This window comes from Anolis sagrei, chromosome 13, assembly GCF_037176765.1.
Source record: "Anolis sagrei isolate rAnoSag1 chromosome 13, rAnoSag1.mat, whole genome shotgun sequence".
Lineage (NCBI taxonomy): Eukaryota > Metazoa > Chordata > Lepidosauria > Squamata > Dactyloidae > Anolis > Anolis sagrei.
Genome location: NC_090033.1, coordinates 13,585,832 through 13,599,431, shown reverse-complemented (window position 1 = coordinate 13,599,431; position 13,600 = coordinate 13,585,832). Strand labels below are relative to the sequence as shown.

At 45.8% G+C, this 13,600-nt stretch overlaps 1 protein-coding gene across 1 annotated transcript in view; it reads left to right on the top strand.

Moving 5' to 3' along the window:
- Positions 1-8,198, top strand: part of RNF207 (ring finger protein 207) — a 48,341-nt gene extending 40,143 nt beyond the window's left edge. Inside the window, exons 14-18 of the mRNA XM_067472912.1 lie at positions 332-517; positions 614-665; positions 1,971-2,088; positions 5,810-5,899; positions 8,022-8,198. Of these exons, the coding sequence (XP_067329013.1) occupies positions 332-517; positions 614-665; positions 1,971-2,088; positions 5,810-5,899; positions 8,022-8,082 (507 nt within the window). The 3' untranslated portion in view covers positions 8,083-8,198. The remainder of the gene's footprint in view (positions 1-331; positions 518-613; positions 666-1,970; positions 2,089-5,809; positions 5,900-8,021) is intronic.
- Positions 8,199-13,600: the final 5,402 nt, after the last annotated feature.

Below are 13,600 nucleotides of genomic sequence, written 5' to 3'. Positions count from 1 at the left end.
CCGTACTTGGGACTTTTATCCCCTCATTAAACTATCTCAAACACTCAGAAATTGGTTTCACTTTAGTTGAGATTCCCTTATCTTTTTCTCTCGAAGCCTAGCAGAACGCCAAAGCCACTGTTCGGCTCTCCCGTTTTGACTAATCTCCTGTCTATCGCTGCAACCCTCATCCAATGACCGATCAAGACCAAACTTGTCACACAGAGTCCCCATGACCCCTTTAATGTCCTGGTGAGGTTTGGGGGAAGACGGACAATGGATGATGGGATTTGTAGTACTTTCAAATCCTTCCTCTGGGGATCTTAGAACCTTGGGATGTCTCGTCCCACAGGCGCTGCAGGCGGAAGTCCAAGGCTTGAAGGACCAGGTACAGGAGCTCCACCGCGACCTCACCAAGCACCACTCTCTCGTCCGCACCGAGCAGGTGGCCCACATCCTCCAGCGCTCCCTCCAGGCCGACGTCCACATCGCCTCCCAGTACTCTGCCGTGGAGATGATGCGCAGCCTCTTCGAGGAGGTAAGAAGGGCACCCAGAGGGCATCCAGCCGCTCCTCCTGGGTACAGTCGGGGTGGCGATCAAGAGAGAGAGCTGATTCGGTCCTTTGCCTTGCAGACCTGGGAGGAGACCTACCAGCGAGTGGCCAACGAGCAAGAGATCTACGAAGGTCAGCAGAGAATCCCTTGCCTTCTTCTTCCTTTTGCCTCCCCTTCCTCCATTCACCTTCCAATCTTCCTTCCCACCCTCTTCACCCTCTCTCTTATTCTTTTCCCTTCCCACCCTTTGTTCCTTCCTTTCCTTGCTTCCCTCCCTCCATTCTTTCCTATTTACCCTCTTTTCCTTCCCTTCCTTTCTTCTTCCTTCTTTCCTTCCTTCCTTCCTTCCCTTTTCTCCCTCTTCCTTCCCTTCTTACCTTCCTTTCCTCTCTGTCTCTCTCTCCTTCCTTCCTTCCTTCCTTCCTTCCTTCCTTCCTTCCTTCCTTCCTTCCTTCCCTCCCTCCCTCCCTCCCTCCATTCTTTCTTCCTGCCCTATTTGCCCTCTTTTCCTTTCCTTCTTCTTCCCCCTTCCTTCCTTCCTTCCTTCTTTCCTTCCTTCCCTTTTCTCCCTCTTCCTTCCCTTCTTACCTTCCTTCCTTCCTTCTCTGTCTCTCTCTCCTTCCTTCCTTCCCTCCCTCCCTCCCTCCCTCCTTCCCTCCCTCCCTCCTTCTCAATCTTTCCTTCCTTTCCTCACTTTTTTCTTTCTTCTCGGCCTTCCTTCCTTCCTTCCCTCCCTCCCTCCCTTTCCTTCCTTACCTTCCTTCCTTCCCTTCCTTCTTCCCTTCCTTCCCTCCCTCCATTCTTTCTTCCTGCCCTATTTGCCCTCTTTTCCTTTCCTTCCTTTCTTCCCCCTTCCTTCCTTCCTTCTCTGTCTCTTTCTCCTTCCTTCTTTCCTTCCTTCCCTTTTCTCCCTCTCCCTTCCCTTCTTCCCTCCCCTCCTTCTCTCTCTTTCCTTCCTTCATTTACTTCCTTCCTATCCTCACTCTTTTCTTTCTTTCTTTCTTCTCAACCCTCCCTCCCTTCCCTTCCTTCTTTCCTTCCCTCCCTCCCTCCATCCTTTCTTCCTGACCTATTTGCCCTCTTTTCCTTTCCTTCCTTTCTTCCCCCTTCCTTCCTTCCCCTTTCTCCCTCTTCCCTCCATTCTTACCTTTCCTTCCCTCCCTCCCTCCCTCCATTCTTTTCCCCCGCCCTATTTGCCCTCTTTTCCTTCCTTTCTTCCTTCTTCCTTCCTTCCCTTTTCTCCCTCTTCCTTCCTTCTCTCTCTTTCTCCTTCCTTCCTTCCTTCCTTCCCTTTCTTCCTTCTTCCCTTCCCTCTCTCTCCTTCCTCTCTCTCCTTCCTTCCCTCACTGTCTTTCCTTCCTTCCTTATTTCCTTCTCTCGCCTTTCTTGCTTTTCCTTTCCTCTTCTCCTCTTTCTTTCTTCCTTTCTTTTCGCAGCCCAGCTCCACGACCTTTTGCAGCTCAAGCAGGAGAACGGCTCCCTGACCACCATCACCAAGCAGATCGCCCCTTACGTCCGCTCCATCGCCAAGGTCAAAGAGCGCCTGGAGCCCAGGTCATTATTATTATTATTATTATTATTATTAGAGCTTGGCTGGCCATCTGTTGGGAGGGTTCGGATTGTGTCTCCATGCCTGCCAAATGAGGGTTGGACTGGATGGCCTCTGGGTCTCCCTTCCAACTTTAGGATTCTATTATTACTATTATTATTAGAGCTTGGCTGGCCATCTGTTGGAAGGGTTCGGATTGTGTCTCCATGCCTGCCAAAAGAGGGTTGGATTGGATGGTCTCTGGGTGTCCCTTCCAGTTCTATCATTCTATTATTATTATTATCATTTTATTATTATTATTATTATTACTATTATTATTATTAGAGCTTGGATGGCCTTCTGTTGGGAGGGATCGGATTGTGTCTCCATGCCTGCCAAAAGAGGGTTGGACTGGATGGCCTCTGGGTGTCCCTTCCAACTTTAGGATTCTATTATTATTATTATTATTATTATTATTATTAGAGCTTGGATGGCCATCTGTTGGGAGGGTTCGGATTGTGTCTCCATGCCGCCAAAAGAGGGTTGGACTAGGTGTCCCTTCCAGTTCTCTCATTCTATTATTATTAGTAGAGCTTGGATGGACATCTGTTGGGAAGGCTTGGATGGTGTCTTCCTTCATAGTAGAAGAGGTTTGACTGGATGACCTTTGGGGGTCCCTTCCAGTTCTATCATTCTACTATTATTATTATTATTATTATTATTACTATTATTACTATTATTATTAGTGCTTGAATGGCCATCTGTTGGGAGGGCTTGTATGGTATCTTCCTACATAGTATAAGTCATTGGACTGGATGACCTTTGGAGGTCCCTTCCAGTTCTATCAATCTATTATTGTTTTTATTATTACTATTATTACTATTATTATTACTATTATTATTATTATTAGAGCTTGGATGGCCATCTGTTGGGAAGGCTTGGATTGTGTCTTCCTTCATAGTAGAAGGGGTTGGACTGGATGACCTTTGTGTGCCCCTTCCAGTTCTATAATTTTTGCTATTATTATTATTATTATTATTATTATTATTATTACTACTACTACTACTATTCTTATTAGAGCTTAGATGGCCATCTATCGGGACGGCTTGGATGGTGTCTTTCTTCATAGTAGAAGGGGTTGGACTGGATGACCTTTGGGGTCCCTTCCAGTTCTATCATTCTATTATTATTATTATTATTACTATTATTATTATTATTATTATTATTATTATAGCTTAGATGGCCATCTGTTAGGAAGGTTTGGATGGTGACTGCCTTCATAGTAGAAGGGGTTGGACTGCATGACCTTTGGGGGTCCCTTCCAGTTCTATCATTCTATTATTATTATTATTATTATTATTACTATTATTACTATTATTATTAGAGCCTGAATGGCCATCTGTCGGGAAGGCTTGTATGATGTCTTCCTTCATAGTAGAAGGGATTGGACTGGATGACCCTTGGGGGTCCCTTCCAGTTCTATCATTCTATTATTATTATTATTATTATTATTATAGCTTAGATGGCCATCTGTTGGGAGGGCTTGGATGGTGTCTTCCTTCATAGTAGAAGGGGTTGGACTGGATGACCTTTGTGTGCCCCTTCCAGTTCTATCATTCTATTATTATTATTATTATTATTATTATTATTTCTATTATTACTATTATTATTATTATTAGAGCTTAGATGGCCATCTGTTGGGAGGGCTTGGATTGTGTCTTTCTTCATAGTAGAAGGGGTTGGACTGGATGACCTTTGGGGGTCCCTTCCAGTTCTATCATTCTATTATTATTATTACTATTACTATTATTATTATTATTATTATTATTAGAGCTTAGATGGCCATCTGTTGGGAGGGCTTGGATGATGTCTTCCTTCATAGTAGAAGGGGTTGGACTGGATGACCTTTTGGGGTCCCTTCCAGTTCTATCATTCTATTATTATTATTATTATTATTATTAGAGCTTGGATGGCCATCTGTTTGGAGGGTTTGGATGATGTCTTCCTTCATAGTAGAAGTCATTGGACTGGATGACCTTTGGGGGTCCCTTCCAGTTCAATCATTCTACTACTACTACTACTACTATTATTATTATTATTACTATTATTATTATTATTATTAGAGCTTGGATGGCCATCTGTTGGGAGGGCTTGGATGGTGTCTTCCTTCATAGTAGAAGGGGTTGGACTGGATGACCTTTGGGGGTTCCTTCCAGTTCTATCATTCTATTATTATTATTATTATTATTATTATTATTATTAGAGCTTGGATGGCCATCTGTTGGGAGGGCTTGGATGGTGTCTTCCTTCATAGTAGAAGTCATTGGACTGGATGACCTTTAGGGGTCCCTTCCAGTTCAATCATTCTACTACTACTACTACTACTACTATTATTATTATTACTATTATTATTATTATTATTAGAGCTTGGATGGCCATCTGTTGGGAGGGCTTGGATGGTGTCTTCCTTCATAGTAGAAGGGGTTGGACTGGATGACCTTTGGGGGTTCCTTCCAGTTCTATCATTCTATTATTATTATTATTATTATTATTACTACTATTATTATTATTAGAGCTTGGATGGCCATCTGTCGGGAAGGCTTGTATGATGTCTTCCTTCATAGTAGAAGGGATAGGGCTGGATGACCCTTGGGGGTCCCTTCCAGTTCTATCATTCTATTATTATTATTATTATTATTATTATTATTACTATTATTATTATTATTATTATTATAGCTTAGATGGCCATCTGTTGGGAGGGCTTGGATGGTGACTTCCTTCACAGTAGAAGGGGTTGGACTGGGTGACCTTTGGGGGTCCCTTCCAGTTCTATCATTCTATTTATTATTATTATTATTATTATTATTATTATTATTATTACTACTACTACTATTACTATTACTATTAGAGCTTGGATGGCCATCTGTTTGGAGGGCTTGGATGGTGTCTTCCTTCATAGTAGAAGGGATTTGACTACATGACCTTTGGAGGTCCCTTCCAGTTCTATCATTCTTTTATTATTATTATTATTATTATTATTATTATTATTATTACTACTACTATTATTGTTATTAGAGCTTGGATGGCCATCTGTTGGGAAGGCTTGGATTGTGTCTTTCTTCATAGTAGAAGGGGTTGGACTGGATGACCTTTGGGGGTCCCTTCAAGTTCTATCATTCTACTATTATTATTATTATTATTATTATTAGAGCTTCGATGGCCATCTGTTGGGAGGGCTTGGATGATATCTTCCTTCATAGTAGAAGGAGTTGGACTGCATGACCTTTGGGGGTCCCTTCCAGTTCTATCATTCTATTATTATTATTATTATTACTATTATTATTATTTCTATTATTATTATTATTATTATTATTAGAGCTTGAATGGCCATCTGTTGGGAGGGCTTGGATGATGTCTTCCTTCATAGTAGAAGGGGTTGGACTGGATGACCTTTAGGGGTCCCTTCCAGTTCTATCATTCTATTATTATTATTATTATTATTATTATTACTATTATTATTAGAGCTTGGATGGCCATCTGTCAGGAAGGTTTGGATGGTGTCTTCCTTCATAGTACAAGGGGTTGGACTGGATGACCTTTGGGGGTCCCTTCCAGTTCTATCATTCTATTATTATTATTATTATTATTATTATTACTATTATTATTATTATTAGAGCTTGGATGGCCATCTGTAGGGAGGGCTTGGGTGGGGTTGGGAAGAGAGCCCCAACTTTCCTTTCTCTTCAGGCTGCAGGAAGCCAAGGAGAAAGAGGAGCTTCCCGAAAGCCTCCTGAAAACTTGCATCGAAGGGGCCACGACTGCAGAGGCCCCGCAAAGGTACGCTTCGCTTTTGATTCTGGTTGAAGGTTTACCTAATAATAATGTAAAATAATGTAAATAATAATAATAATAATAATAATAATAGTAATAATAATAATAATATTTACAGTGTAGATCACGGTCCGTGGGAACGGATTTAGCCTACCAATAAAGGAAGGAAAGAAGGAGAAAAGGAAGGAGGGAAAGAAGGAAGGGAATGAAGGAGGAAGGAAAGAGGGAAAGAAGGAGAAAAGGGATGGAAGATGGAAGTAAAGAAAGAGGGAAGGTAGAAAGAAAAGGAAAAGAAGGAGAAAGAAAAGCAGTTAAAGAGAGGGAAGGAAGAGAAGAAAAAAGGAAGTAGGAAATGGGAGACAAGAAAAGAAGAAGAGGAAGAAGAGGGAAGGAAGGGAAAGAGAAATCAAGGCAGGTAGGAAACAGAGGGAAGGAAGAGAAGAAAGAGAAAGAAAGGGGGGAAGAAACAGAAAAGAAAGGGGGAAAGAAAAGGAGAAAACAGGGAAGGAAGAGAAGTAAAAAAGAAAGATAGGAAAAAGAGGGAAGGAAGAGAAGAAAGAGAAAGAAAGGGGAAAGAAAAGGAGAAAACAGGGAAGGAAGAGAAGTAAAAAAGAAAGATAGGAAAAAGAGGGAAGGAAGAGAAGAAAAAGAAAGAAAAGGGGAAGAAACAGAAAAGAAAGGGGGAAAGAAAAGGAGAAATGGGGAAGGAAGAGAAGAAAAAAGAAAGAAAAAGAGGGAAAGAAGAGAAGAAAGAGAAAGAAGGGGAAAAGAAGAGAAAACAGGGAAGAAAGGGAAGAAAAAGGAAAGATGGGGAAAAGAGGGAAGGAAGAGAAGAAACAGAAAGAAAGGGGAAAGAAAAGGAGAAAACAGGGAAGGAAGAGAAGTAAAAAGAAAGATAGGAAAAAGAGGGAAGGAAGAGAAGAAAGAGAAAGAAGGGGAAGAAACAGAAGAAAGGGAGAAAGAAAAGAAGAAATTGGGAAGGAAGGGAAGAAAGGGAGAAAGAAAAGAAGAAATGGGGAAGGAAGAGAAGAAAGAGAAAGAAGGGGGAAAGAAGAGAAAACAGGGAAGAGAAGAAAAAGAAAGATGGGGGAAAGAGGGAAGGAAGAAACAGAAGAAAGGGAGAAAGAAAAGTAGAAAATGGGGAAGGAAGAGAAGAAAAAGAAAGGTAGGAACAAGAGGAAAGGAAGAGAAGAAAGAAAAAGAAAGGAGGGAGGGAGGAAATAGAAGAAAGGGGAAAGAAAAGGAGAAAACAGAGGGAAGAGAGGAAAAAAGAAAGGTGGGAAAAAGAGGGACAGAAGAGAAGAGAAAGAAGGGAAGAAACGGAAGAAATGGAGAAAGAAAAGGAGAAAATGGGGAAGGAAGAGAAGTAAAAAAAGAAAGGTGGGAAAAAAGGAGGGAAGGAAGAGAAGAAAGAAAAAGGCAGGAAAAAGAGTGGAAAGGAAGACAAGAAAGGGAGGAAGGAAACGGGAATGAAGTGAAGAAGGAGAAAGAAGGGGAAAGAAACAGAAGAAAGGGAGAAAATGGGGAAGAGTAGTAAAAAGAAAGGTGGGAAAAAAGAGGGAAGGAAGAGAAGAAAGGGAGGAAGGAAACAGGGAAGTAAGTGAAGAAGGAGAAAGAAGGGGGAAACAGAAGAAAAGGAGAAAATGGGGAAGAGTAGTAAAAAGAAAAGTGGGAAAAAAGAGGGAAGGAAGAGAAGAAAGGGAGGAAGGAAACAGGAAAGTAAGTGAAGAAGGAGAAAGAAGGGGTGAAACAGAAGAAAAGGAGAAAATGGGGAAGAGTAGTAAAAAGAAAGGTGGGAAAAAAGAGGGAAGGAAGAGAAGAAAGGGAGGAAGGAAACAGGAAGTGAAGAAGGAGAAAGAAAGGCAGGTACAAAAAAGCGGGAAGGAAGAGTGGCAGAAAATGGGGAAGGAAGAGAAGAAAAAGAAAGGTAGGAACAAGAGGGAAGGAAGAGAAGAAAATGAGAAAGAGAAGGAGGGAAGGAGGAGAAGAAAAAGAAAGAAAGGACGTTGTGAAACAGAAGAAAGGAGAAATGGGAGAAAGAAAGGCAGGAAACAAAGAGGAAGAGAAGAAAGGGAGAAAGACGCATCCGCAGACTCCGCCACTTCCCTCTCTTCTCTCTTCTCAAAAGGGACGATGTCAACAAGGAGGCCAAAGAAGGCAAAGAGGAAGCAGAGCCGCTCCTGAGTTGAAAACAGGCAACATCATCATTTGGCCCCATTGAAAGTCATCAAGTACTTTCTCTTCCTCTATTGGAAGAATAACATTATGGGTGATCAATGTCAATAAAAACATGGGAAGAATGGGATCCAAGTTTGTTTGTTTTTGAGCTCGCAAAGACAAGAGCGAACACTAGATGGCGCCAAGTGAACGGATAATACAAAGCAATGCCTCACATTCGTTCTCTGAATTCCCGAAATCATAGATAAGAGAAACAACACAACGAGCACACAATAAAACCACATGTTGTGATTCAAAAATTCCCCAAAAAGCAGTGGATGATCGGAACGTTCTGAAACTTGGTGGGGTAAGAGGGGTAAATATGTTCTATGATTGAGGCAAGTTTCGTGCCGGTAGCTCAAACGGCGAGGGAGAACGGCGCCCCTGAACAGAGCAGTTCGGACTGCATACCAATAGGCCTTCCATCCATCCCAACTGCCACTGCCTTGGCCTTGGATGAGAGATGAGCAAGCAGGCAAAGCTGTCCGTCCATCCCAACTGCCACTGCCCTAATGTCAGGGAGAGAGAAGAGATGGGTGCTCTTCCATTATACCTAGGGCAGTGGCAGTTGGCATGGAAAGAGTGCTTTGGTTTGGGGTCTAGGCATAGTGGAACTGCCACTGCCCTGATGTCAGAGGGAGAGAAGAGATGGGTGCTGTTCCATCTCTGTCTATGCCAACTACCACTGCCCTGATGTCAGAGGGAGACAAGAGATGGGTACTGTTCCATCTTTGTCCATGCCAACTGGCACTGCCCTGATGTCAGGGAGAGAGAAGAGATGGGCTGCTGTTCCATTGTACCTAGGGCAGTGGCAGTTGGCATGGAAAGAGTGCTTTGGTTTGAGGTCTAGGCATAGTGGAACTGCCACTCCCCTGATGTCAGAGGGAGAGAAGAGATGGGTACTGTTCCATCTCTGTCTATGCCAACTGGCACTGCCCTGATGTCAGAGGGAGACAAGAGATGGGTACCGTTCCATCTTTGTCCATGCCAACTGGCACTGCCCTGATGTCAGAGGGAGAGAAGAGATGGGTGCTGTTCCATTGTACCTAGGGCAGTGGCAGTTGGCATGGAAAGAGTGCTTTGGTTTGGGGTCTAGGCATTGTGGAACTGTCACTGCCCTGATGTCAGAGGGAGAGAAGAGATAGGTGCTGTTCCATCTCTGTCTATGCCAACTGCCACTCCCTGATGTCAGAGGGAGAGAAGAGATGGGCTGCTGTTCCATTATACCTAGGGCAGTGGCAGTTGGCATGGAAAGAGTGCTTTGGTTTGAGGTCTAGGCATAGTGGAACTGCCACTCCCCTGATGTCAGAGGGAGAGAAGAGATGGGTACTGTTCCATCTCTGTCTATGCCAACTGGCACTGCCCTGATGTCAGAGGGAGACAAGAGATGGGTACTGTTCCATCTTTGTCCATGCCAACTGGCACTGCCCTGATGTCAGAGGGAGAGAAGAGATGGGTGCTGTTCCATTGTACCTAGGGCAGTGGCAGTTGGCATGGAAAGAGTGCTTTGGTTTGGGGTCTAGGCATTGTGGAACTGTCACTGCCCTGATGTCAGAGGGAGAGAAGAGATAGGTGCTGTTCCATCTCTGTCTATGCCAACTGCCACTCCCTGATGTCAGAGGGAGAGAAGAGATGGGCTGCTGTTCCATTATACCTAGGGCAGTGGCAGTTGGCATGGAAAGAGTGCTTTGGTTTGAAGTCTAGGCATAGTGGAACTGCCACTCCCCTGATGTCTGAGGGAGAGAAGAGATAGGTGCTGCTCCATCTCTGTCTATGCCAACTACCACTCCCCTGATGTCAGAGGGAGAGAAGAGATGGCTGCTGTTCCATTGTACCTAGGGCAGTGGCAGTTAGCATGGAAAGAGTGCTTTGGTTTTGGGTCTAGGCATAGTGGAACTGCCACTGCCCTGATGTCAGAGGGAGAGAAGAGATGGGCTGCTGTTCCATTATACCTAGGGCAGTGGCAGTTGGCATGGAAAGAGTGCTTTGGTTTGGGGTCTAGGCATAGCGGAACTGCCACTGCCCTGATGTCAGAGGGAGAGAAGAGATAGGTGCTGTTCCATCTTTGTCTATGCCAACTGCCACTCCCTTGATGTCAGAGGGAGAGAAGAGATGGGTACTGTTCCATCTTTGTCCATGCCAACTGGCACTGCCCTGATGTCAGGGAGAGAGAAGAGATGGGTGCTGTTCCATTGTACCTAGGGCAGTGGCAGTTGGCATGGAAAGAGTGCTCTGGTTTGGGGTCTAGGCATAGTGGAACTGCCACCGCCCTGATGTCAGAGGGAGAGAAGAGATGGTTGCTGTTCCATCTCTGTCTATGCCAACTGCCACTGCCCTGATGTCAGAGGGACAGAAGAGATGGGTGCTCTTCCATTATACCTAGGACAGTGGCAGTTGGCATGGAAAGAGTGCTTTGGTGTTGAGTCTAGGCATAGTGGAACTGCCACTGCCCAGATGTCAGAGGGAGAGAAGAGATAGGTGCTGTTCCATCTCTGTCCATGCCACTCCCCTGATGTCAGAGGGAGAGAAGAGATGGGTGCTGTTCCATTATACCTAGGGCAGTGGCAGCATGGAAAGTGCTTTGGTTTTGGGTCTAGGCATAGTGGAACTGCCACTGCCCAGATGTCAGAGGGAGAGAAGAGATGGCTGCTGTTCCATTATACCTAGGGCAGTGGCAGTTGGCATGGAAAGAGTGCTTTGGTTTGGGGTCTAGGCATAGTGGAACTGCCGCTGCCCTGATGTCAGAGGGAGAGAAGAGATGGCTGCTGTTCCATTGTACCTAGGGCAGTGGCAGTTGGCATGGAAAGAGTGCTTTGGTTTTGGGTCTAGGCATAGTGGAGCTGCCACTGCCCTGATGCCAGAGGGATAGAAGAGATGGGCACTGTTCCATTAAATCTAGGGCAGTGGCAGTTGGCATGGAAAGAGTGCTTTGGTTTGGGGTCTAGGCATAGTGGAACTGCCACTGCCCTGATGTCAGAGGGAGAGAAGAGATGGCTGCTGTTCTATTATACCTAGGACAGTGGCAGTTGGCATGGAAAGAGTGCTTTGGTTTTGGGTCTAAGAATAGTGGAACTGCCACTGCCCTGATGCCAGAGGGAGAGAAGAGATGGGCGCTGTTCCATTATACCTAGGGCAGTGGCAGTTGGCATGGAAAGAGTGCTTTGGTTTTGGGTCTAGGCATAGTGGAACTCCATCCACGCCAACTGCCACTGTCTTAATGTCAGAGGGAGAAAAGAGATGAGTGCTGCTCCATTATACCTAGGTCCAGAAGCAAAAGCACTCCATCCATCCCAACTGCCACTGCCTTGGCCTTGGATGAAAGACGAGCAAGCAGGCAAATCGATCAATCCATCCTAACTGCCACTGCCCTTGTATCAGAGGAAGGGAAGGGATGGGTGCTGCTCCATTATACCTAGGCCCAGAAGCAAAAACACTCCATCCATGCCAACTGCCACTGCCCTGATGTCAGAGGGAGAGAAGAGATGGGTGCTGCTCCATTATACCTAGGTCCAGAAGCAAAAGTGCTCCATCCATCTCAACTGACACAGCCTTAATTTCAGAGGGAGAGAAGAGATGAGTGCTGCTCCATTATACCTAGGTCCAGAAGCAAAAGCACTCCATCCATCCCAACTGCCACTGCCTTGGCCTTGGATGAAAGACGAGCAGGCAGGCAAATCGATCAATCCATCCTAACTGCCACTGCCCTTGTATCAGAGGAAGGGAAGTGATGGGTGCTGCTCCATTATACCTAGGCCCAGAAGCAAAAGCACTCCATCCATCCCAACTGCCACTCCCTTGGCCTTGGATGAAAGACGAACAAGCAGGAAAATCCGTCAATCCATCCTAACTGCCACTGCCCTTGTATCAGAGGAAGGGAAGTGATGGGTGCTGCTCCATTATACCTAGGCCCAGAAGCAAAAGAACTCCACCCATGCCAACTGCCACTGCCTAAATGTCGGAGGGAGAGAAGAAGATCTGGACACAACCCCATTGCCTTGGCCCGATGTTATGGTTGGATTTCAGGAAACACACCAGGCCTTCCTCTTAAGGGGAAAAATGCAGGTTTATTCAGCAGGGACCTTGGGCGGATCCCTCCAACACAGAGGCGGCCCTAGGTAATTTTCAAAGGTAAGCAAACAGTATTTTGCCCCCCCCCCCCAACCAATCATTGATATATATTTTCTGTTCGTCGTGGGAGTTCTGTGTGCCATATTTGGTTCAATTCCATCATTGGTGGAGTTCAGAATGCTCTTTGATTGTAGGCGAACTATACATCCCAGTAACTACACTTGCCGCACTTGCTCCCTTGCCTGGCCCGCTTTGGGTCCGGAGGTGTGCCTGAAGACCCCGGCGTGTGCACCAAAAGTCACCTCTTCTCCTGACTTTCTCCTCAACCATTGGGACCAAGAGAGAGAGAGAGAGGTGGAGATGCCCACCTTTCCTGAAGGTAGGCGCAAAAACAAAGGAGGGAGCGGAGGTGGGAGATACCCCCAGCCGGAGGGGCTCTCTCTCTCTCTCTCTCTCTCTCTCTCTCTTGGTCCCAATGGCTGAAGAGAAAGTCAGGAGAAGAGGCGACTTTTGGTGCGCACGCTGGGGTCTTCAGACACGCCTCCGGACCCGAAGCGGGCCAGGCATGGCGGCTCCGCCCCTTGGCCCACCCGCAGATTGGGGAGAGGAGAGGAGGCGGATGGAGTGCCGGGGGATCGGGAAAGGGAGCCGGTCATGGGGAAGGGATCGAACGCGGAGAACGATTGAGCGCCGGCTCTGCTCGCGCACCCGGTGGCCGGGTGGAGCAGGAACGAGAGGGGCGAGGCGAGGTTCAAGGGCCCGGCCCCTTTGGGAAGAGGATCGCCCGACAGCGAGGCGAGAAAGCCGAGGCTCCCCCCGGACTGCTAGGGCTGTTGTGAGCTGAGGGGGCGCTCCTCAAGTGGCGGTCGATGGGCATTTACAGAGGCACCTCTGCACCCCTGGCAAAAAAAAAGTATTTTGCGACCGCTTACTTCGCATAATGGACGAACCGCCCCTGCTCCAACACATATCCCGATGACCCTGTACAATATTTGAACAAAGTATGTGTACTATTGGCATACATTCAACTACCTAACACAAATGAATCAAAATTATGGAACGGGTCTCTTACGAATTTTGCAAAACATTTTAGAAACAAAATGGGGTGTCTTCCGGACTTTGTAATCACAAATGAAGCGGCTTTGGGGAAACAGTTCAGTGATCGATGCATCACCTTCGGTTGGAATCGTGTCATTAGGATGACTGCACCATGTGATGAGGACACACCCAGGAATCGGAGAAGGCTCCAAGGCTTTGGGCAAACCGCGGGTGTGGTGTAAACAGCGGTTTCCAAAAATCCAAAAACGACTTAGCAGGAGTCAGAAGGAACTGCCAATTACCCAAAAAACAGGTCGGAAAAGAAACTGCTAGGTTGAGATAGTTGCACCTTTTCATGGCCATAGTGATAATTAAGCTGCTCGC